The sequence below is a fragment of the Eubalaena glacialis genome, chromosome 4, assembly GCF_028564815.1.
Source record: "Eubalaena glacialis isolate mEubGla1 chromosome 4, mEubGla1.1.hap2.+ XY, whole genome shotgun sequence".
NCBI classification, from domain to species: Eukaryota; Metazoa; Chordata; class Mammalia; order Artiodactyla; family Balaenidae; genus Eubalaena; species Eubalaena glacialis.
The window spans coordinates 126,167,159-126,192,361 of record NC_083719.1 but is presented as its reverse complement, the minus strand read 5'-3'; the positions used below and the strand labels follow the sequence as shown (position 1 = coordinate 126,192,361).

Genomic DNA, 25,203 nt, shown 5'->3' with positions numbered 1-25,203 from the left:
CTTTTGTGTGATATCCAGTTGCCCAAGTACCACTTGTTGAAAAAATTATTTTTCCCCATTGAATGTTTTCAGCACCCTTGTTTAAAATCAATTGACCATAAATGTAAGGGTTTATTTCTGGGTGCTAAATTCTATTCCATATATCTATATGTCTGGCCTATGCCAGACTACACTATTGTGTTTATTATTGCTTCATGGTAAGTGTTAAATTGGGAAGTGTGAGCCTCCCAAACTTGTTATTCTTTTTCAAGGTTGTTTTGGCTATTTTGGGTCCCTTGCCTTTCCATATGAAATTTAGCGTCAGCTTTCAATTTCTGCAAAGAAGCCAGCTGGGATTTTGATAGGGATAATGTTGACTCTGTAGATCAATTTGGGTAATATTGCCATCTTAACAGCATCATGCCTTCTAATTCATGAACCTGGAATGTCTTTTCATTTACTTAGGTATGCTTTAACCCCTTTCAACACTGTGTTGTAGTTTTAGAATATTATTTTTGCACTCCTTTTGTTAAATATTCTGAAGTAGTTTTTGATGCTATTGTAAATGGAATTGTCTTCTGAATTTCACTTTCAGATTGTTAATTGACAGTGTATAGAAATTCAGCTGATTTTTGTATGTATTCTTTTTATTTCTGTAATTATTTCTGTTAGTAGTAATGTCACCACTTTAGTCCCTAGTCTTTTATCTTATTTTTCTTGATCACACTAACAAAAGATTTGCCTTTTAAGAAAGCTTTTAAAAGAACCAACCTTTGATTTTATTGATTTTCTCTATTGTTTTTCTATTCTCTACGTCTTTTTTTCTGATTTAATATTTATTATTTTTCTTAATTGTGCTTGCTTTGGTTTTACTTTGCTCTTTTTTTTTCAAGTGTCTTAAGGTGGAATGTTAGGTTATTGATTTGAGATCTTTCTTCTTCTTTAATATAAATATTTACAGCTACAAGTTTCTCTCTGATCACTGCTTGCACTCCATTTACTCCAGTTTTGGTGTGTTGTATTTTTGTTTTCATTCATCTCAAAGTATTTTCTAATAGCCCTTGTGATTTCTTCTTTGACCCCTTGGTTATTTAGGAGTGTGTTGTTTAAATTTCACATATTTGTGAATTTCCCAAATTTCCTTTTGTTATCAATTTCTGATATCATTCAATTGTGGTGGGAGAACATACTTTGTATGATTTCCTTTTAAATTTATTGAGAAAGGCCTACCATATGGTCTATTCTGGAGGATGTTCCATGTGCACTTGAGAGGAATGTGTATCTGCCATTCATTGCATTGTTTTTGAGATGTCTGTTAGGTCTAATTGATTTATAGCTAAAGTCTTCTATTTCCTTTTGTTCTTATGTCTAGTTGCTCTATCCATTATTGAAAGTGGGGTATTTAAATCTCCAATTATTGTGGTTGAATTGTCTATTTCTCCCTTCAAGTGTGTCAGCTTTTTCTTCATGTACTTGGAGGCTCTATTTTTAGACGCATTATTTTTCTAATTGTTATGTCTTCCTAATGGAATGACTCTTTTATCATTATAAACTTTATTGTCTTTCGTGGCAATTTTGTTATTTTTATCTGATATTAGTATAGCCACTCAAGGTCTTTTTGGATGGTGTATCCAAAAGTTTTCCATACTTTTACTTTTAATCTATTTGTGTGTTTGAAACTAAAGTGTATCTCTTGTAGACAGCATACAGTTGAGTCATATTTTTTGTTATTGTTGTTTTGTTGTTTGTTTTTAAAAATCCATTCTGCCAATCTCTGTCTTTTGAGTGGAGTGGTCAATCCATTTACATTTGATGTAATTACTGGTAAGGTGGGATTCATGTCTGCCTGTTTTGCTATTTGTTTTCTATGTATCTTATATCTTTTGAAAATGCCTACTTTTCTTCTTTCTTTTGTGTTAAATAGGTATTTTCTGTTGTTCCATTTTAACTTTGTCATTTCTTTTACTATGTTTCTTTCAGCTCTTTTCATAGTGGTTACCCTGGGGATTATAATTAACATCTTAATTTATAACAACCTCAGGGGTTTCCTTGGCATGCACACAGTTTTATACTTGTGTGGTCTTTTAGATTCCTGGGACTACATTGGAACTTTTCAAAGCCTCCAATGGACATTTCATTTCCCAGCTTTTCCTTTTGTTTTTTTTTGTTTTTTTTGTTTTGTCAGTTTATTGTTTGCTCCAAATGTTTTCACCACCTCAGAGAGCAGCAATGTTAAACAATTGCTGCTGATCTTTTTGGACAAACACCTCAGGGAAAAGATTGTTTTATACTGAGGAGCTCTGAGTTAGTTTATATAAAACAAGCCCTGTGAGTGGAGGCTTTCAGTGAACTTCCAAGCAGGTAAAATAGTGACAATTCCCTGGGGATAGAATGCTGGGGAATTCCACACTCATTGTGCTCTTTTCAATGGCTGCTAGGCTGCTTGTTTTCCCAGCTACCATGGTTGAGAGGCTTTTAGTTTTTAAGGCTGTCACAGAGCTGGGGAGAGAAGATGCCTCTAGAGCAACTTAAAAAGCAATAGAAGTCACTATTCTTAAGGAGATTCAGCTGTTGTTCTTGAGTAACCACTCCTTGAATAGTTGCAAGCCTTTTGTTAATTTCCAGAGTTCTGAGAAGTTGGTTGTGACAATTTTTGCTCATGTTCTCATTGCTCTTGTGGGGGATTGATTTTTGGAGGTCCTTAAGTTCATCGTTCTGGAAGTTGATCCAGATTAGGATTTTTTAATCCTAGTATTCTATAATTCTGATATCTGAGATTCTTATTTGTATAATTGGGAGGAAATAAACATCCACTTTTCCTCCTTTCCCACTAATATGAGCGATACTAAGAGGAAGATGGGAAGTACCTTAGGTGTCTGAGGAAACCTCTGCAAACATAAGGTGGTTATCCCTTTTCAGGATGCTTAGTTCATCAAGGAGAACTGCTATTAATGCTGTATTTATTTAGCATGTATAAATCACCTACTCCTACAAAGCCTTCCTGAAAAAAAAGAAAAGAACAAAGACCAGCTAACAGAGGTAGATTAACAGGTGTTTCCCTGCACCTGGAGGTGGTTACTGTAATTTTGCTCTAAGCTTCCTGGTAGCTGAGGTAAAAGGGGAAAAACCATAGGAGGCTCCCACTGTCTGATAAAAGAATATAAACAAATGTATCTGTTGGAGCAAATTTGTTCCTGGCACTGATTTCTAGGAGGAATTTATTAAGTGGGTTTTGATGTAATGGACACATTTTTTCAACTAAACTACCCCCATGGGATTTCCATTCTCACAAAGCTCAAAGCCATAGCAGGCAAAGGCAGGAAGCATTCATGGGCGAGATGACAGGCATCTGCAGGGGCGGGTTTGGAGGGAGAGGAAAGAACACTTTCAGCTGAGGGTTGGCGCATGTCAGGGAAAACTTAATAAAGGTGATAGCATTTAAAGATGCCCTGGAGGGATAGGAAAGATTTTGAAAAGTGGGGAAGGGTAAGAGAATACCATTTTGGGCCAAGGGAATAAGCCATAGCAATGGAAAGGTGAGGATACATTTGAAAGATATTCTGTAGGTTTAACAGACTGAGTTTGATGTTTCTCTGGGTATAAGTACTAAAGGAGAGAGAGGACTACAGCCTGTCCCCCAGGAGGGGATGTGGAGGTTGGATGGGGGTAGGGGGTTGCATTGGGCCTCTGGACTGGCACAGTCAGCATCCGTATTGAAAATGATGGTCATAATAGTAACAGAAGGCATTCAGTGAGCATGCACTGATTACCAAGCAGTGTGCAATCTCAGGATGACCATATGAGGGAGAAAGAGTCGTAGAAATTGAGAACTAAAGAAGTCAAGTAACTTGCATGAAGCCACACAGCAGAGATTGATATCCAATCTGTGTCTACAACAAGAGTCAGCACACTAATAAAAACTCAGATAGTAAATGTTTTAGGCTTTCTGTCCATGTGGTCTCTCTCACTACTCTATTCTGCAGTTGTAGTGTGAAAACAGCCATAGATAATATATAAATGAATGTGGCTGTGTCCCCATAAGACTTTGTTTACAAAAGCAGGTGGAAGGCTGGATTTGGCTCATGGGCCATAGTTTGCCAGCCCTTGGCCTAGAGTGCTTGTTCTTAACTCCTCTGTATGTATTCTGCCTGCTCAGCCAATAATTTTCACCCTCAATAAGCACTAGGTGTAGATGACTGTATGGTGAAACCTCTCAGAATTGTATGGATGAGAATGGCCTCATTTGTCATCTGCTCTGACCTCTGCCTGCTATGGAGAGTCCAGACTGCTTATACTACCTGCCTCACTGGTATTAGCGCAGATCCCTGAATCCTTAATTTAAGGTGGTTTTCACTACCCATTACTGCTTTTTTACTTATTTATATTCCTCCTATTTGAAAGGTTTTTCTCTAGGGTTTAGTGATGGTGGGTAGTAAGGGAGAGCAAGTAGATGGTGAAAACTTTGGCTCAGCCTTCAGGATTTTGTCTTGGGACACTTTGCTGTCCCTTTGTTCAGTACCTTCTGAGTCTTGCTTTCTCTGCCTTCAGGGTGATAACTACAGAATTTAGTTTGATGAAGTTTTTCAATCTCTCAATGAGAAAGGTCGTTAGGGGGTCTTGTCTTCTGTCTCCAGGTGACACAATACAGACTGTACTCTAGACTGTCTATAGACTCAGTTCTAGAGCTGAACCAGGTGGGGTCCATGAGAACTTTGTGGCTCTATTGGATAGATTCAACAAATACTTGCTGAACGTCTACTATGGCCCAGGCACTGCTAAAAATTGGACAAATGAGATATAGTCCCTGAGCTCACAATGCTTATCATCTAGTTCAGGAAGTAGATATTATACATATAATCGCCAGAGGTATCACATAAATGTTGCTAAGTGCCACAAAGGATGTGCATATTATTTTTTAGAAAGAAATGCCTTGCATGCAACAGGTCTTTGCAAAATAATGATTCTTTGCATGTGAATACAATAGTAGCCTATAAGTCATTATTCCTGGCTTTTATTCTTATCCTGTGCATCTTACTTCTGTGGAACTGCAAAAAAAATGCTTCAATGTTTGGTTTTCAGTATAGTTAATATGACTAATCCCTAACATTTTTAGAATCATAAACAAGGAAAGAATTGCTTTTGCTGACACCTTCTCGTTTGATCACAAGGCTAGGATGTACAGCACCACCCGACTTTTGCCGATGGGGGCGCTTTGTTCAGGGTTTGAGGTAGCTTATGTCCTTCAAAATTTTGAAGTTGTTAAAGTGGTAAAATAAGCAAAACCTTCCCACAAGCTGATTTCTGAGCCAGAAATTGAGCACTGCTTGAGGGTTTTTAGGGGGCTCTGGAGTCCGATTCTCAGGGTTAGATCCTGGGATTTAGATCTCAGGGTTTATTACCTGGTCTGTGTTACTTACCCTTCAAAGCCTTATTTTTCCCATTTGTAAATAGATATGATAATAGTACTGCTCTCTTAGTGGTGTTGTGATGATTAAATGAAATTATGCATGTAAAGCCCCTAGCACATGCTAAGTGCTCAATAAATGTTAAGTAACATTTGCTGTCATTGCTGTTATTACAAGACAAAACAGCAGAGAGCTCAACATAAAACTTTAGAAATGAGCAGTGCAAACATGGACAAGTTTTTAAAAACCCACTGGGTTTCTTTATGTACAAAATGAGCTAAGAATCCTCATGGCTTGGGGTTTCTGTGAGGAGTAAATGAGAGAATGTGTACTGAAAGTTTGTATTGCAACACCTGGCCCAGGGTCAGCCCCTTGTGAGTGGCAATTCTCATTATGGAAACAGGATAAGACCAGTTAGTGGAGGCTGGGCTCTGGCTAGAGGTCAGACATTCATCCAGGCAGGGCAGGGATCTGGAAAACCCCAGCAGGGGTTGGTAAGAGGAAGTCTGGGAATGCAGGTGTATTGAGGTCACCTCACCACAGGCTCATGGCTGATGTCCACACAGGAAGGAAGAAACAAGGACTCAGCCACAGAGATTGAACTCTGGGGGCAGGAAAAATGAGAAAAAGAGAAGGCTGAGGGTTTGAGAGGAGAGGAGATACCATGCCAGGGCCCAGGCATAGCTGGCCGGGAATGCATGAGACTTGAGATCAAGACTGAATTCATGCTGTTCCACCAGCCGTGCTCCTTACTTCTTTGATTTGGGAGCTGAGCCACACCTAGAGCCTGCAGGTGGTGGCTGGAGGAATTGGGGTGCTGGGACATGCCAGGCCAAGCTAGTGGCTTATCTGGTGGGTGATATAGCACAGCCACTGACAGATATAAACACATGGGGTGGTGAATGGTGATAGGAAAGAACCAAGGAAGCTGGAGACCACTTCCCAATTCTAGACCATAAGACATTTGTCTTTTACTGGAGTCATGGATCAGGTATAACACTTAGTGGAGGCAGTGATCTTTGGAAAACCCATGCACATAGAGTCTTTTTTTTTTTTTTTATAAATTTATTTATTTTATTATTTTTGGCTGCATTGGGTTTTTGTTGCTGCGCGCAGGCTTTCTCTAGTTGTGGCGAGCAGGGGCTACTCTAGGTTGTGGTGCGCAGGCTTCTCATTGCAGTGGCGTCTCTTGTTGCGGAGCACAGGCTCTAGGCACACGGGCTTCAGTAGTTGTAGCACATGGGCTCAGTAGTTGTGGCTGGCGGGCTCTAGAGCACAAGCTCAGTAGTTGTGGCGCACGGGCTTAGTTGCTCCATGGCATGTGGGATCTTCCCGGACCAGGGCACGAACCTGTGTCCCCTGCATTGGCAGGCGGATTCTTAACCACTGTGCCACCAGGGAAGCCCGCACATAGAGTCTTGATAGTGCTATGTGAGCATCTGGGTCTGTGTAAGTCCTGCCTTCCCCCATGGGGTGTTTCCTGGAGAGGAATACTGACCTCCTCTCTTCCACAGTCATAGTGAGCTCAGAGAGAAAAATTCTGAGATTGTAATGTCTGCTCTGTGAGTTGGCTTCTCTGTGATAACCCAAATCTTGCTCCCTGGGGGTCTGGAGAAAACAACCATAGCCCAGGGGTCTCCCAGGACAGCAAATGGTAATAAACAAAAACAGCAGGAAATAGGATCAGGATGAGATGTATGGATCCTCTCTTCATTAACTGTTCCAGTGGGAGTAGGGAGAGCAGTAGAGGCCAGGCCTGCAGAACCTGTTAGCCCTGCTTGGCATTTGGTGGGTACGGAGTGGGTGAGAGAAGGACAGGGCTTCCTATAGTAAAGGAGGCCTGTGGTTATCAGGCCAAGGAGGTTGGTGACCACCTCAGCAGAGTATGCAGCTTCTCAGCTCACAGCACAGTCTGAGCAGCAAGTCTGACATTCTGATTCTTGACAGAGGGTGGCCAGTGCCCATCGTTGATGTCAATAAATATCATGTCAAGAGCAGGGCAATAGCGAACACTAGAGTTCTTTCTTCTCAGGACTTACAAGGGCCAAATGCCTGGCACTTTCTGCAGAAGGCTAATAGCTGCCTCATTGCCAAGAGGAATCAGGGCCTCATTAGTCACAAGCAATGCTTGTTTCCATCACTGTGCACAAGGGGGCCTGGGGGCTGGGTTGCCCATCATGGGATGGTAGCCATGTTTGATGAGGACCTCCTAACTGTTTACAGACTTGGGGGGTGATGGTCAGTGTTTCTAGAAGGATTTGCATGGTTTGGTGTAGTGGTTCTCAAACTTCAATGCACAGGAGCATAACCTGGGTGTGTCTAAGAAATTCAGATTCCTGGCTTGCTACCATGATGATTCTGATTCAGTCAGTCTGAGGGAGCTCTGGGAGTCTGTGTTTTTAATAAGCTCCACAGGTAATGCTGGTGCAGGTGGGCCATGAATCACAGTGTGAGGAATATGGGTGTTGTGGGACGAGTCCTGGACTGGGACTCAGGAAAACAGAGTTCTGGCCTTTGATTGTCCCCCAGTGTGGTGTGCAACCTTGTGCAAGTCACCTCCCATCTCCGGGCCTGTTTTCTCTATAGAAAAAGAAGAGAGTCTCAACCCAAGCTGCACAATAGAGTCACAATAGTAACTAATAAGGAGCTTTGACAAAATGCTGGTGCCTGAGCTAGAGTGTCCCAGGCTAGCATGACATGTCAACACATTGGGGTGACTTCGCCTGTGGATGCATGTTTAAAGAGTTTCCAGATGATTCTAATTACTGCTGGAGTTGAGAACTACTATCTAGGTGATGCCCAGTGCTGATTCTTGTTCTGGAATTCTGAACCTATTCAACACTGCGTTACCTATGCCTCATTTCTTCATTAATCCCTGACATGGAGCAAGAGTTTTCTACATAAACAATTTCCAGATAATTAAAGAGTACTTTGTTAAGCACCAAAACTTTCACCCTTCTTTGATTTTTCTTCTTATACAAACATCAAAATCTTTTTGATGATTTAAAGTTACCACTATGGGACTTCCCTGCTGGCGCAGTGGTTAGGAATCCGCCTGCCAATGGAGGGGACACGGGTTTGATCCCTGGTCCGGGAAGATCCCACATGCCGAGGAGCAGCTAAGCCCGTGTGCCACACCTACTGAGCCTGTGCTCTAGAGCCCGTGAGCCACAACTACTAAAACCTGCGCTCCCTAGGGCCCACGCATTGCAACTACTGAAGCCCGCGTGCTCTAGGGCCTGCGTGCCGCAGCTCCTGAGCCCACATGCTGCAACTACTGAAGCCTGCGTGCTGCAACTACTGAAGCCTGTGTGCCTAGAGCCCGTGCTCTGCAACAAGAGAAGCCACCGCAATGAGAAGCCTGCGCACCACAACGAAGAGTAGTCCCAGCTCGCCACAACCAGAGAAAGCCCACGAGCAGCAATGAAGACCCAATGCTGCCAAAAATAAAGTAAAATTTAAAAAAAAAGTAATAAAGTTACTACTATGGTCATTCTTTTGTGATTTATTCAATAAATATGCATTTGGCATCCACTGTGTTAGGTTCTTATGAAAAAATGTTATGGAGTAGTCAAAAGTTGGGTGGACCATGGGCCAGTAATAATAAAAATGATAACTAACATTTAAACATTCATCAAGTGCTTACTCTATGGTAGGCACTGTTCTAAGCACTCTATCTCATTTAATCCTCACAACCATCCTCTGAGGCAGGTACAATTATATCCCCATCTTACAGATGGGAAAACCAAGTCACAGAGAGATTCTGTACTTTCTCAAGTTCTCACAGCTGGTTTAGGCAGATCCAAGATTCAGATCAGTCCTCAGTCTCTCTGTGTGATCTGAAACAATGTTGTTCCCCTGCCAGAGCTTCAGTTTCCTCCTGTGCAGAGTGACTCTGGGCCCCTTTGAACCCTCACGCCTTATGAGTCCATGTCCACCCCCAGGTCCCTTAGGAGGTCCCTCACCTGCATCAAGGAGAGCCTGCGTATCTTCGTTGACCTGGGGGAGAGAGACAAGGCTGCTGAGGCCTGGCTTGGGGCTGGGCGACTCCACTACCTCATGCAGGAAGACGAGCTGGTGGAGCTGTACCTGCAGGTAGGCCTCCCGCAGAGCTTATCTGCTGACCTGGGCCATGCGGGGAGGCAGCTGTACCCTCCAAAGTGATCAGCTAGAACTAGGGAGAGGTGATGTCCTCGTCAAGCCCTTGGAGCGACGGTCAACTCTGGGCTGCTCCGTGGACCCAAGATGGAAACCAAGGTGGTCTGGCAGGCTGAATACAAGCAGCAAAGGGCCAGTGCCCGAGTCCCATATGCACGTGTGAGCTCTCAAAGAACATGGTGGGAGACTCGCTCATCTGTCATGTCAGTTTTATCCATTTTTCCAAAACTTGACACACCTTGACTTCAGGGTTTTGCTGCAGTTTGAGGGAAGATTGATGTATGTATGGTATTAACATTATTGTTCTTTTATGATTTTTTAGTTTGCATACCTTTAATATCTGAGATATAACATAGTATAGTGATTAAGTACCTGGGCTTTAAAAAAGACAGGTGTGGAATCAAATCACAGGGCCATTGATTATGAACCGTGTGACTTTGGGCTTGCTACCTGAGCTCTCTGGGCCTCAGTTTCTTCATGGCTGGACCTGTCCCTAATAAAGATTAGGTATAACATTTACATAGTAAACATATGCATATAAACATTAACTAAGTGCTTGGGACCTAGTAAATGCTTAATAAATGGTATTTCATCATCACCATTATCTGCACAATGCTGACATGATGGTATATAAGATTTGCTCCATCAAAAATATGCCTGTTATCTTTTTTTCCTTCCCATTTCTCATTTTCTCCCTTTTTACTCCCGCTTACTCTATTACTTACAATCGCACAAATTCACTTCCACCAAGACTTAATCATGGTTGTATAGCATTGATTGAAGCCTTACTATGCATGGGAGACTTTGCTAAACGCTTCACGTGCTTGATATAGTTTAATCCTCATTACAAATGCAGCAGGAGTCTCTACTGAAATTCCCATTTTACAGATGACACTCAATGAGGCTGAGTAACTTGCCTAAAGTGATACAACTAGTAAGTGGTTAAAACTGCACACCAGCAGTGTGACTTAAAGCTTTTACTTGCAGACTGTATTCTGCCTTGGGATTTTAGAGCTGGAAGAATTATCAGAGAGCAGACAATTCAGTCTTGCCTTTCTGTCTCCGGGAGACAAAGGCCCAGAGGGAGCTATTGGGGTTGTTCATTGCTTGGTGGCAGAACTCCTGACTCCAGGATTCCATCTCACTGCTTCTATCTTTGTGTAGCTGCATATGCAATAAAAATAACTGAGGGGTCTTGCCCCGGTAATTCACTGTCCAGAACTGGTCCCAGGCACCCACAACCCTAGACTGCCACCTGACTTGATGTTCTGCAGTTATTCCCACTGAGGTGAATAATTCCTACCTAAGGATATTTGAGGTCCTGTGGCTGTGCTGCATATGTTGTGGTACATTTTCTACTTTCTCATCACATTTTGTTTAGGTGCAAATGTGAAGTAGCTTGTTCAAGATAAAGGGGTCATAGGGGCCAGGAGAAGGGTAATGGGCTGAAAGACACTAGCATTTGTTTGCCACTAACTATTGATGTAAACTTGAAAGCTCCTTATTCTCAGCCTCAGTTTCTCCATCTAGGAACTGTAGGTGTTGGATGAGATCACTCTTTCCAAATTTCAGTCATTTATACATCAAGTTTATAGTTTTGCCATATCCAGGTACCTCTGTACCATTATTTACTTATTTTTCTTTGACTCAACTTCAAATCAACTTAGCTTTTTACACTAAACAATGCTATCTAAAAGCAGAGGTTTTGATATATGATTAATCTTTTTTTCTGAAACACATTAAAATAAATACTTAACTATGACGAGATGTTTGTGTGCTGCTGAAAACCATTTCTAGGGCCACCAAAGTAATCTCTCATAGCATGGTGGGGAAATGCTGGACTAGGGAATCTTGAGGGCATCTTACTAGCCTTATGAGTGTGAAGACAATTTAAGGTTCGGGGGACTTTAGCAGAGGGTTAAGCTAGATGGTCAGGATCTCATTCTTGCCAGTCCTGTGGACATTTGGAAAGTCCTTCTCTCTGCCTTTGACAGCAGTCTCTGTCCCACTCAGGCAGCCATCCAGAAAGCCCTGAAGTCAGAGGAGCCCTCCCTGGCTCTCAGGCTCTACGAGGAAGCAGGTGATGTGTTCTTCAATGGGACCCGCCACAGGCATCGTGCGGTGGAGTATTACCGAGTAAGTTGTGGACTGTACAGTCAGCAGTATCCCTAGCTAGGTTCTGGCACAAACGTGGGCAGGGCCACTTGGACTTCGCCCGGCATCCCCTTCCCCTGTCTTGCTGGTATTTCTTTGTCTTCCCTTCCTCATCCAGTGCCCACAGGCTCTCCCTGTCTTCAGTCTAGCAGGCTCTCAAAGAAGGAGCTGATAAACTCTGTCATTCTCAGGCTTGATAAATAAAGTATCTTTCCTGAGAGAACATACCATAATAATTACAACTTTTGGGTGCATAGTACTTTACAGTTTGTAGCACACTTTTATATTGACCAGAATGTTCCTATGTACATGGTATGGTGGGAGATGATTGGTCCATGGGTGAACACTTTTGCTTTACTATGTTTTCATTAAGTATGCATTAAGATATATTTAAAAAATTAAAAATGTATAATACCAGTTCATCAAACCTATGATATCACAGATATTATTGCAAAGAATGAGGCAAGAAAATAGAAGACAGTTGATTTAAGAAATAATACTAATTAAATAAATGTCCAGATGTTAAGCAGATATGTGAAGAATCATAATTGTTGTTCGTCACTGACTGAAGTTTGGGAAAACTCATTATCTTATTTGATCTTAAAATTTCACTTATTCAGATACTTATTCATTTGCTTGTTCAATTGTTTATTAAGTCATCAAACATTCATCAAGACCCAGTATGTGCCAGGCACTGAGCTAGGGGTGAACAAGAAACATGTCCCTGACTATTGAGGTGCTCTTGGTCATACACATTTTATAGATGAGAAAACTAAGGCTCAGAGAGATGAAGTGACCTGCCCAAAGTTCTATCATAATAAAAATAATAGAAATGACTATTTACTGGGGACTCTCAGACACTATGCACATACTCCACGTATGTACTTTGTAGGTTAGCACTGTGGGCGCTAAGGGAGTGTGTAGCTGGGGGGTGAGTAACTTCTCATGTGACCTTGAGGAAAGTCATCATCCCTTTCCTGCTGTCAGTTTCAGGGAGCCTGATGAGCTCTAGTTCTTGCACCTCTGAGGTCTGGGCAGAGCAACCAAGAGCAAGGACCAGGAGAGCGAGTTGAGAAAAGCCATGCATGGAAGGTGCCATCTCCCCCTTGGGTTTAGTCACTGCCATCCTTCAACCCCTGGCAGTAGGATGCAATACAGCCTCCTAGAGTATGGTATGTGCCAATGATTCTCAGCTAGACTAAGTTTCTTTGTGCCTCTGTTCTCAGGCTGGGGCTGTTCCCTTAGCAAGGAGGATGAAGGCAGTGAGAACCGAGCTCCGGATTTTCAACAAGCTGACAGAGCTGCAGATCAGCCTGGAAGGCTATGAAAAGGCTTTGGAATTTGCCACCTTGGCGGCCAGACTCAGCACAGTCGCAGGTTGGTGGTCCTAATTGTCCAGAGTATTGAATGGGAGGGAGTAACACTCCCTAAGGAGGGACAACAAAGTTGTAAGAGCATAGGCTCTGGAGTCAGACTCCGTGGGTTCAAATTCCAGTTCGAAGTGTCAGGGAGCCCCCAATTAAGCAAGCTACTTAACATCTATAAACCTCAAGTTTGTCATTGGCAAATCAGGATTAAAAATGGCACCCACAGCATGCCGTTGTTATGAAGACCGATGATAATACAGGTAAAACCCATAGCACAGTGCTTGGTACATAGTAAGTCCTTGATAAGTGTTACCTGTGCACACTAATTATTATATTATAGTTGGTATTATTGGTATTATTCCGAGTCCAGGGTAAATGGTATTCTATCCTATGCACAGGCAATGCCCCATTACAAAAGCACTGTGCCTTAACTTTTTAATTAGTTAATTATTAGTCAAGTACACATTTTCTTATGGAATTGAAATATAAATGGAGGTCAGATTCCTGTTAACCTAACTCCCTCAGTAGCTGAAATAGCTTTCCTTTACAACAAAAGCTAATGAGAAACAATGTAAGTCATTAAAACAGAAAAAAAAAAAAAAGGCAGAATGAAAAAAGATAAACTCATCTTGAATGTTGGTGCTTGAGGAAAGGCAGGTTTTATTAGAGGAGGATTGATTAGATGTAAAGGCAAATGGAGTCTTCTGTGATAATTCTAGAAGGGACCTCTGGGCATTCTCAAGGGCATGAGATGTGGATGGTACTGGACTTTATTGTATTTAATTGCACTTCAGAGCTCTCTCTCTTTTCCTACCTCTCCCTTTACTGCAGAAAACCTTATTTGTGCAACTGTCTACTAATCTCAGGAAGACCTTGGGGGCCCAGGCAGCTCCCTCTGGAGCATTCTTTATCCTTCCTTGGACAGAAGCTGAAAGGAGGCTATATCCACCATTTCATGTGATTCCCTGTGACTGGATTTTTCCATATCAGAGAGTTGGATTTTCTCTTTTAGCTTTGGCTTTTGGCTCTTTGAAGCCTAAAAGCGATGTTTTTAGATTGCATCAAATAGCCACCTTGCAAATACTCCAAAAACACAATTGGAAGCCTTTGTTCTCTTTAAACACTACTTTGTGTTAAAGGAGTTAGTTATTGAAAGAAGAAATCCACCCAAAACCAAAACAAGTCAAAGATCCCTTAGACACCAAGATTCTAAAGCATGAGTTAAAAGTGGATGGGTCTCTGTAGCTTATTTGAGACTGAAAGCTGGTGAAGGGTCAGAGGGTGACTGCTGCTGATGGCAGCCCCAGAGAAGAACTCTGAAGAGAGAGACTTCCATGTGGAGAAAACATTTGTTATATGAAGTTATTCATTGTCAGAAATTCTTAGCTACTCCATCAGGCTAGTCTTGTCACCATTCCCATCACAGAGATTTGGAAATAATTATTTCCCAGAATTCTGAGTTACAGTGACATCCACAATGAGAAAGTTTTCCTCAGGAATTGTTCCAGAAAACCTTGTCCAGAACACATACTCCACTTAGTCACTCTCATAGATCCCTGTGTTTTCTTTTGTAGCACTTATCACAGGTGTAATCTTACCTTTGTGGGATTATTTAAGGAATGTCTGTGTCCTATGAGACAGTAAGCCTCATGTGGGCAGGATTTCTGCTTTGTTTGCTATGTCCCAAGCTCAATCCCTGATACCTAGTAGATATTCAAAGAATTGTACAGAATGAATGAGTGAACTAATGATGCAAAGTGTTGGCTTCAGGATATCTCTCTCAGTCTTCCAATTTCTAGGAGATCAGAGGCAGGAGCTGGTGGCCTTCCACCGTCTGGCGACTGTGTACTATTCCCTGCACATGTACGAGATGGCTGAGGACTGCTACCTGAAGACTCTGTCTCTCTGTCCACCCTGGTTGCAGAGCCCCAAGGAGGCCTTATACTATGCCAAGGTGTATTATCGTCTGGGCCAACTCACCTTCTACCAGCTGAAGGTAAGAGCCAGGCTTCCCAGGTCATCTGAGAGCTACTGTCCAACTATATTCTTTCCTCCCCTGAGCCTTCAGGGTAAAGTTGAGAGGGGTAAGATGGGGAGTGTTGTCTCATAGGGTGGGGAGTGGCTCCTCTGGGAACGCAATGACTCTTTTCACTTAGCCCCCTTGGAGACCTCAAAGAGGCTCCCACCTCTGCTGAGGAGACAGGTCCTAGTTCTTCTCTTTCCTTGCCCTGCTGTGACTTCTGGGCCCACTTCATCTGTCAGGTACTATGGGCACATTGGTCTAGTGCCTGTGAGCTCCTCCAGGGCCTATGAAAATATATGAGACCCAAAACAATACATGAGACCCCCAAACAAAAGAACTATAAGCTCCAAAATTAAAATCAAAATTAATTCTTAACTGTATGTCTAAAAATGTTATAGATTAATTAGTCAATTGCAACTCACTTCTTATAAAGTTGTATAAACTATTTTAGGAGAAATCTAGGTACGTGTTAACATGTTTGAGATAATAACATGCAGGGTCTTAGAATATAAGCAAGCCTAAGTCCTAAGAAGACTGTAGCCCTGACTCTCCTGTTTGCTCTGCTGGAGTTGAATCCAGAACTTCTTATTTTTCCAGCCACTTCTAGAACTGTGTGTGTGGTCTGTAATTCTCAGTTACAATTCTGGCCCTTGAACCTTGTCCCTGGGCACTGGCTTCCCTTACCAGAGGTCTCTGTCTGCTCCACCACAATGCTTAATCTCTTCATACAGTGGCTTCTGAGTCACTGCTGTGTTTGGCCCCCAGGGGACCCTTAGGGCAGCTCTGTTGTTTTTTTCTTATTTGCCAGAGTGTTCCTGGCCTAAATTTATTATTGACTGATGAGGGTTAATGGGAACCAGTCATCCCTTTTTGAGTCTCACTGGAGGAACCACCTGTTCTGCATCCCAACCATTAGGGAGGGACGATGGGGTAGGGAAGGACTCCCCCACAGTGATCTTGCCTTTGTCCCACAGCTCCCAGGAAGTGGGACAAGTATGTGTGATCTGATTGTATCAACCAAGGGCTCTAGGGATTTCAAGGGAAAGAGCTCAACTCAAACTAGCTTAAGCAAAGAAGGAGATTTTATTGGCTCAAGGAATGAGGAAGTTCAGGTATAAGTTTAATTTCAGGTAGTTCTGGATGCTGGTACTCAAATGTCATCATGGATTTCCCCACCTCTCTCTGTATCTCTTGGCTCTGAATGTTTCTGCTTCTCTCTTTTTCTTGGCCTCTTCTCCTCCAGTTATTGACAGGCTCAAGCACCTATCTAAAAGGGTAAAAGGGTGAGCAACCATTTTCTCTGTTAGGTTACACTTGAAAGGTCCCAGGGAGTGACTTGGGACAGGTCAGCTTGAGTCATTTTCACATACCTGAAGCTCTGTGCCCAGGGTGATGCTGCTTCATGATTGTCTGAGCTTGGGTAAGGTGCCATCCCTGTGCCTGAGGAGGAGGGCCGCCAGGGTTAGCACTGTCACAGAACTGCAGTGGAGCTGGTAGGAGGAATTCCCCCAAGGAACCAGGAGAAGGGGGTGGGAAAGGATGTCAGGCAGACAAAAGCTAGTGTTCTTAGTTTTCCCTGCACTTCCTCCTAGCCTTTCCTGGAAATGTCTGCTAATGCTATCTCTTCTCTGCCCCCATGCCGGGGGTTAGGATGCCCACGATGCCACTGAATACTTCTGGCTGGCCCTGGCTGCAGCAGTCCTGCTGGGTGATGAGGAGCTGCAGGACATCATTAAGACCAGGCTGGACAACATCTGCCAGAGCCCCCTCTGGCATAGCAGCCCCTCTGGTCGTTCCTCAGAAAGGGCGCGGTGGCTGAGTGGCGGGGGCCTGGCCCTCTGAGGACAGCTGTCCCATCTCCGACCAGTTGCCGTGGTCAGAAGCTACCTCTCTGCTCTAGGCTCTTAATCTGGGGGCAGGGTTCAAGTCATCACCTGGCCCAGCCTCTCATCTCAGAATGGGAAGAGCATAGTCCAGAGGGAGAGGGCTCATTCCAGGTCACACAAGGCATGGACGGTGGAGCAAGGATTAGGGGTCCTGGCTTTGTGTCTAGAACCTTTCCAATAGACTGTGGCCCTTCCACACATACAGACCCTGAAATGCACTTTCTAGACACACAGTTCTAGAGAAAATGAGACCCCTGCCCCTAGAAAAGCTGTCTCCTTCCCTCAGTGAAGAAATCAGGCATTGCACTGGAGAGAAGACCAGCCCATTGGACTTTGTTCCCATCACTGACTTTTCTCAGGGAAAGACCCCTCCCCTTGCCAGCAGAGAAACTAGTCATTTGTTTTTTTTCTCTCTTCAACCAGAGGAGGTGCCACTCCTCCTGTCACAGGCACTGGCAGGCGGGAATTCACCATGCTATTAGCTCAAAAGACACAGCCTCAGAATGGCCAGGTGGAATGCACAGGAGGTGAGGTCTGATGTGGATGCACCATCTCCATCCTGCCCCGAGGCTCTGCTCCCTCATAACCTCCCATAAACCCAGGAGGAGGCTCCGAAGGGTCAAAGCCTAAAAATTGAGGACTAAGAAAGTTATGACATAAACTACATGTAAATAGTGTATATTATTAAATACTGCTCACTTACATTTATTCACACATTTGTCTCCTTAATAAGAGGGAAGATGAAAACTAGTTAGTTTTGCATATTTTATTCATTATATATGAGTCACTAGGTCCGGCCCACACAGATAGCGAGGGAATTACCAAGGGTGTGGATACAAGGAGGTGGGGAGAAGCTGTCTACCACAGTATATGAGTCCCTTGATGACAGAATCAGGAATTTGCTAAGGCAGTGAGCTCCAAGTATGGTCCACTGACTGGCTGGGCCAGCAACATCAGCGTCACCTCTGAGATTGTTTGAAATGCGAATTTCAGGCTCCACCTAAGACCTCTGAAGCACAGTCTCTGGGGCCAAGGATCCCTGGCTTTACCCTGTTTTCCAGGTGATTCTAATGCACACTAAAGCACAAGAAGCACTGCTCTGGAACCATGGTTCTCAGAGAATGTGAAAAGAAATCACCTGGAAAACTTGCAGAAAATGAACTTTCTGGTTCTTACCCCAATAATTCTGATTCAGTAGGCCTGGGAGACACCCCAGGAACATGCATTATTAACGAGCATCTCAAATGACCCTGATGCTGGTGGTTCACTCTTGCTCGGAAATGTGGAAACATATAAGATCTAGCTATAGGGATCGCCATCTGACCCCCAACAGCTTAGATTTACTGTAAGACCCTCTGCCCTTACTTTCTAGCTTCTTGGAGCAACCAGGTGATTGGTGGTGTGGTGGGGTGGGATGGGGGTGGTGAGTTGAGTCAGTAGTGGACCTTCTAGTCACCAATGTTGTGTACACATCGGTACATCTTATTTTCTCTCAGGAGCTTGGTTGCTTGTTAAAATGCTCTCTACTCTAGAGTATTCTTCACCAGAAAGGAAATGAAGTGACTTAGTCCACTACCACGTAAGATAGATGTGGTTTTGCTCCCACCACAAACCATAAAATCCCCAAGGGAGGGATGTTGAAGATGAGTCTAACCTCCCATGCAGAGTCCTTTCAACAACATTCCTGGGAGACGGACAGGGCACATGCATGCCAGAATGGCTACGAATCTCGTGTTTGCAGAAGGCTAGCTTGGCTCTGGGACCCATGCCATGAACCATTCCCCACTTGTCTCAGGTTGCAGACCCTCTCTCTTTTCCCCACTGACCTATTACTCTCCTCTGGCCAGATGCCAATTTCTGTCCCTCTGATAGTGTGGTTCCTATAACTGGCATTGGCTGGTGGGTGGAGAGTAAAGAGGGTCATTACCATACTTAATGTGATTTAATGTTTTATTTTAACATTACATTAAGACTTTTCTTCTCCCCAGCAGCTACATCTTACCGTTGGCTCACATTGAGCTTATCATTTGAAGTCTCTTCTCGCATGAGTTTCTGTTTGGCCAGATATTTCTCAATTTTTACAAGTATACATATATATATATACACACACACATAAATACCTACACACACATATATCTATACATGTATATATATTTAGGTGAAGGGCATTATATCTACCCATTTTATACTTCATTGGGAAATTTGGTTAAACTTTTCTGATTCTGTGTACTTTTTAAAATTGAATTATAGTTGATTTACAATGTTGTGTTAATTTCTGCTGTACAGCAAAGTGATTCAGTTACACATACATATTCTTTTAAAAACTCTTTTCCATTATGGTTTATCACAGGATATTGAATATAGTTCCCTGTGCTGCACAGTAGTACCTTGTTGTTTATCCATTCTGTATATAGTGGTTTGCTTCTGCTAACTCCAAACTCTCAGTCCACCGCTCTCCGAACCCCTCCCCCTTGGCAACCACAAGTCTGTTCTCTATGTCTGTGAGTCTGTTTCTGTTTCCTAGGTAGGTTCATTTGTGTCATATTTTAGATTCCACATATAAGCGATGATATCATATGGTATTTCTCTTTCTCTGAGTCCATCCATGTTGCTGCAATGACATTATTTCATTCCTTTTTATGGCTGAGTAGTATTCCACTGTGTATATATACCACATCTTCTTTATCCATTCATCTGTTGCTGCACATTTAAGTTGCTTCCATATCTTGGCTATTGTGAATAGTGCTGCTATGAACATAGGGGTGCAGGTATCTTTTTGAATTGTAGTTTCGTTTCGATGTATGCCCAAGAATGGGATTGCTGGATCATATGGGAACTCTATTTTTAGTTTTTTAAGGAACCTCCATACTGTTTTCCATGGTAGCTACACCAATGTACATTCCCACCAATGGTGTAGGAGGGTTCCCTTTTCTCCACACCCTCTCTAGCATTTGTTATTTGTAGACTTTTTAATGATGGCCATTCTGCCTGGTATGAGGTGGTACCTCATTGTAGCTTTGATTTGCATTTCTCTAATAATTAGCTATGATGAGCATCTTTTCAGGTGCCTCTTGGCACCTGTATGTCTTCTTTGGAGAAATGTCTATTTAGGTCTGCCCATTTTTCGATTGGGTTGGCTGTTTTTTTGTTGTTGAGTTGTATGAGCTATTTGTATATTTTGGAAATTAAGCCCTTGTCAGTCGCATCATTTGAAAATATTTTCTCCCAGTCTGTAGGTTGTTTTTTGTTTTGTTTCTCATTGCCTTTGCTGTACAAAAGCTTGTCAGTTTGATTAGGTCCCATTTTGTTTATTTTTGCTTTTATTTCTGTTGCCTTGGGAGACTGACTGAGAAAACATTGGTACGATTTATGTCAGAGAATGTTTTGCCTATGTTTTCTTCTAGGAGTTTTATGGTGTCATGTCTTATATTTAAGTCTTTAAGGCATTTTGAGTTTGTTTTTGTGTATGGTGTGAAGGTGTGTTCTAACTTCATTGATTTCCATGCAGCTGTCCAACTTTCCCAACACCACTTACTGAAGAGACTGTATTTTTTTCTATTGTATATTCTTGCCTTCTTTGTAAAAGATTAATTGACTCTAAGTGTGTGGGTTTATTTCTGGGCTGTCTCTTCTGTTCCGTTGATCCGTGTTTGTTTTTGTGCCAGTACCACACTGTTTCGATTACTGTAGCTTTCTAGTATTGTCTGAAGTCTGGGAGGATTATGTCTCCTGCTTTTGTTCTTTTTTTTTTTTTTTTTAATTTTTATTTATTTATTTGGTTGTGCCGGGTCCTAGTTGTGGTGCTCAGGCTCCTCAGTTGCAGCAGGCGGGCTCCCTAGCTGGGCATGCAAACTCCTACCCGCGGCATGCACGTGGGATCCAGCTCCCCACCCAGGGATCGAACCCCGGCTCCCTGCACTGGGAGTGCAGAGTCCCAACCACTGCGCCACCAGGGAAGTCCCCTTGATTTTGTTCTTTTCCTCAGGATTGCTTTGGTAATTCTGGGTCCTTTATGGTTCCATATAAATTTTAGGATTGTTTGTTCTAGTTATGTGAAAAATGTCATGGGTAATCTGATAGGGATCTCATGAAATCTGTAGGTTGCTTTGGGTAGTATGGCCATTTTAACAATATTAATTCTTCCAATCCAAGAGCGTGGGATATCTTTCCATTTCTTTGTGATTCTGTGCACTTTGGTTTACCTGTAAATCTGGTAAATTTGCCCTTAACCAGGTCAGTTATAAAAATGTTCAGCACATTTCCAAAGACAAGGATAAGGCTATTTTTTAAAATGAGAAAAACATTGTGCTGTATCATCGAAATGACTACATCCTGTATGCAAATTACTCTGCTGAAATATTCTTTAAAAGTGTCTGAAAATTCCATTTTAAAAATGTGGTGAACTGTTCATCCTGGAATCATGTTGATGCTGTTTTTCATGATCCACAGAGAGTGAGTGAAGTGGTGTTTGGGACTGGTTTCTATTTAAACAGGTTTTATTATTAACAGGTAGTAGCCAAAGATGAATCAGTTACCCTCTTTTATCCTAATCCTCCCCCAAAACTTAGTGGCCTGCCTGACTTCTGGCTCCTTGCATCTAATCTAAATAAAGAACAAGGAGGGAATTACAACCTTGTGGAAAACCTGTAACATGTTTTCTCAGCTTTCAGTTACATTACTTCCCTATTCAACCGTGCTAATGCTTTGAAATCTAATATTGCTTTTATCCTTTTCTTACTTGCTTTTCCATTATTTAAGATGTCTTTATATTGTGTGTGTGTTTGCTTGTGCTTTGTAAGTAAAATGTAACTTTTTTTAACATCTTTATTGGAGTATAATTGCTTTACAGTGTTGCGTTAGTTTCTGCTGTATAACAAAGTGAATCAGCGATAAGTATACATATATCCCCATATCCCCTCCTTCTTGCATCTCCCTCCCACCCTCCTTATCCCACCCCTCTAGGTGGTCGCAAAGCACCGAGCTGATCTCCCTGTGCCATGCAGCTGCTTCCCACTAGCTATCTATTTTACATTTGGTAGTGTATATATGTCAATGCTACTCTCTCACTTCGTCCCAGCTTACCCTTCCCCCTCCCCGTGTCCTCAAGTCCATTCTCTATGTCTGCGTCTTTATTCCTTTCCTGCCCCTAGGTTCATCAGAACCTTTTTTTTTTTTTTTAGATTCCATATATATGTGTTAGCATACAGTATTTGTTTTTCTCTTTCTGACTTACTTCACTCTGTATGACAGACTCTAGGTCTATCCACCTCACTACAAATAACTCAGTTCCATTTCTTTATATGGCTGAGTAATATTCCACTGTATATATGTGCCACATCTTCTTTATCCGTTCATCTGTCGATGGACACTTAGGTTGCTTCCATGTCCTGGCTATTGTAAATAGAGCTGCAATGAACATTGTGGTACATGACTCTTTTTGAATTATGGTTTTCTCAGGGTATATGCCCAGTAGTGGGATTGCTGGGTCGTATGTAGTTCTATTTTTAGTTTTTTAAGGAACCTCCATACTGTTCTCCATAGTGGCTGTATCAATTTACATTCCCACCAACAGTGCAAGAAGGTTCCCTTTTCTCCACACCCTCTCCAGCATTTATTGTTTGCAGATTTTTTGATCATGGCCATTCTGAGTGGTGTGAGGTGATACCTCATTGTAGTTTCTATTTGCATTTCTCTAATGATTAGTGATGTTGAGCATCTTTCATGTGTTTGTTGGCAATCTGTATATCTTATTTGGAGAAATGTCTATTTAGGTCTTCTGCCCATTTTTGGATTGGGTTGTTTGTTTTTTTGATATTGAGCTGAATGTAACTCTTTTGACAGAAGTTTATCTGGGGAAAGAAGTATATAGGGGTGGACGGTTTCAGAAATGAAGGGAGAAACAGTTCACCAGGGGGTGGGAAGACCTGGATCTTGGTCTTGAATTTGACATTAAATTATGATGTGACCCTTGGGCATGTCACTTAACCTCTATAAACTTCAGATCTCTGATCTCTAATATAAAAAGTATGACCTCCTCCAGGTTCCTTTTCAGAAATTTCCAAGCTGGTTATTTCCAAGCCATATGAACAGGAAGAGAGACTTGTATCTGGAAGATGAAATCATGTTTTTATGGCCCAGTTATTTTCTCTTCTTTTTTACAGGTGAGTAAACTGAAAAACAGAAAAGTAATTTTCTCCCTACCACACAGGTAGTCGTGGCAAAGCCAGCAGTACCCTGGGTCCAAGGACTTAGCTGCACAAATGATTCCTTCGGGGCGATTTTCACAGTTTTATGCATGCGTGCATACGTGCACATTTGTGTGCACGTGTGCACATGCATATGCACACTTGCATTTATCACCGTATGTGCCACCTGAACAACCACTTACCAATTTTTTTCTAAATTGATTTACTTCCTTTACTCAATATTAATTTTATAAAGGATGACTGGTCTATGCAGAAGAAAAATGTATTGCTTTCTAGAAAAAGAATTACATAAATAAAAACAAATACAGTGAAAACAAACAATGCACTAAATTCAAGCTAGATCCTGTTGCTTATGGCAAGTGCCCAGCCTAGGCTTGATCTGGCATTACTTGAAAATAAAGAGATTAACATTTGGCAGGGAGTGTTGAAGACAAACTAACACAGTTCTCCTTGAGCAATCAGGGAAACAGAGCAAGCAGTGCAAACGACTGACCTCCTCACAATGGGAGTCAATGCTATTCAGTGCCATGTCTGGCTGCACACTTCCCACTTCAGGGAAGCTGGGACTCAGTTGTATAAGAGGGAAGGGGCAGATATGAATATGGTCCAGGATGGGAAGCACTGTGATGGGAGCTAATTACAGGGTGCAACGAGAATTCAGGGGAGAGGATTTAACCCAGGCATGGGAGCAAGAGTATCAGGGAGGGCTCCCTGGAGGAAGTGACATCTAAACTGAATCCTGAGAGAGAGAGAGATCTATTTAATTCTACCTGCAGCCTGGGTGGGGTTCACAGACAGGGTATGTGTCAAGAAAGGTCCAGAGGGTGGAGAGGGCCTGGTGTTTTCTGAGAACAGCAATGAGTTGAACAAAGCTGGAGCAGAGTCAGGGAGGTAGGGAAGGGAAGTGAGAGAAGGCTCTGGAGAAGGGAGCTGAAGACAGATCCTGAGTGTGAGGGTGAGCCACAAAAAGGTTCTAAGCAGGTGAGAGAGCCATGCTCAGATTTGTGCTTTGGAAAGATGAATCTGGAAGCAGCCTGAGAACAGATTACAGAGCAGCAGGAGGGAAGGTGGGAGACCCATTAGCTGGATATTGCAACAACACACTCCAGCTTTTATTTGGATTTCACCAGTTTTTCCCCTCAAGTCCTTTTTATGATCCAGGGTCCAGGGTACCACATTGCATTTAGCTGTCGCGTTTCCCTAGTCATCTCTGACCTGTGATAGTCTCTCAGTCTTTCCTTGTTTTGCATGATCTTGACCTCCTTCCCTTTTGATAATTGCTCCCATTGGGATGTGTGGACAAGGAGAAGGGAGGAAGGAAAAATTAAAGAGGATGAGTCGTGCCCTCACCAAGGTAGCAGTTCCTAGTGGGGGCAAGGGAGTCAGGCATACGTGGGTTAGAATCTGTCTCTTACTAGCTGTGTGACCTTCAGCAAATTAATTAACTTCTCTGAGCCCAGTGTTGTAAGAATTGTATCAGACAGCACACGTAAAAGTACTGAACACATTCAATGCCTGGCACATAGTGTAAACACTAGGTGATCTGATAGATTTGTTTACCTTCTTTATTTCATAGATGAGGAAATGGCTGAGGCACATCTATCTTTGGGAGCAGGCCTTTACCTAAGGAAGAAAGAAGCCTGATCCAAGACTTAAAACAAATGAGGCTATTTTTAAAGCAAATTAATAAAATGGTTTATGTTCTAAAAAATGCCTACTATGACCCAACCATTAGTTTATTTGTTTTAAAGTTAAAATTTACTCTTTTCTGTACTAGGTTTTATTTGCCACTTTACAATTCAATCATATTTTGTTTCTTTCTTGGTGTAAGTCCTGAAGTTCGGAAGTGCAGCCAGACTTAGAGCAGTGGCTGGGAACACTGTCCTGCATTCAAGGGCACCTGGGTCTGAAGTTGGCTGAGTGACTGGGCAAGTTACTCTATACTCTTCAGCCTCAATTTTAACTCTGCTTCGAGTTTTACTTGAGACCTCAAGTATGGATGACTAGGTATGAGCCCTCAATTCA

The 25,203-nt window shown here is 42.5% G+C and overlaps 1 protein-coding gene across 5 annotated transcripts in view; it reads left to right on the top strand.

Moving 5' to 3' along the window:
* SH3TC2 (SH3 domain and tetratricopeptide repeats 2) overlaps positions 1-25,203 on the top strand; it is a 108,051-nt gene that overhangs the window by 46,123 nt on the left and 36,725 nt on the right. For 2 of the 5 annotated variants that reach the window (XM_061188320.1, XM_061188324.1), the window contains 5 exons: positions 9,329-9,479; positions 11,556-11,678; positions 12,923-13,073; positions 14,863-15,059; positions 16,737-17,630. In XM_061188320.1, coding sequence (XP_061044303.1) covers positions 9,329-9,479; positions 11,556-11,678; positions 12,923-13,073; positions 14,863-15,059; positions 16,737-16,928 — 814 coding nt within the window. In that variant the 3' untranslated portion in view covers positions 16,929-17,630. Of the gene's footprint in view, positions 1-8,393; positions 8,744-9,328; positions 9,480-11,555; positions 11,679-12,922; positions 13,074-14,862; positions 15,060-16,736; positions 17,631-25,203 lie in introns of those variants that run through there. The other 3 variants (XM_061188323.1, XM_061188321.1, XM_061188325.1) reach the window with 3 other exon arrangements.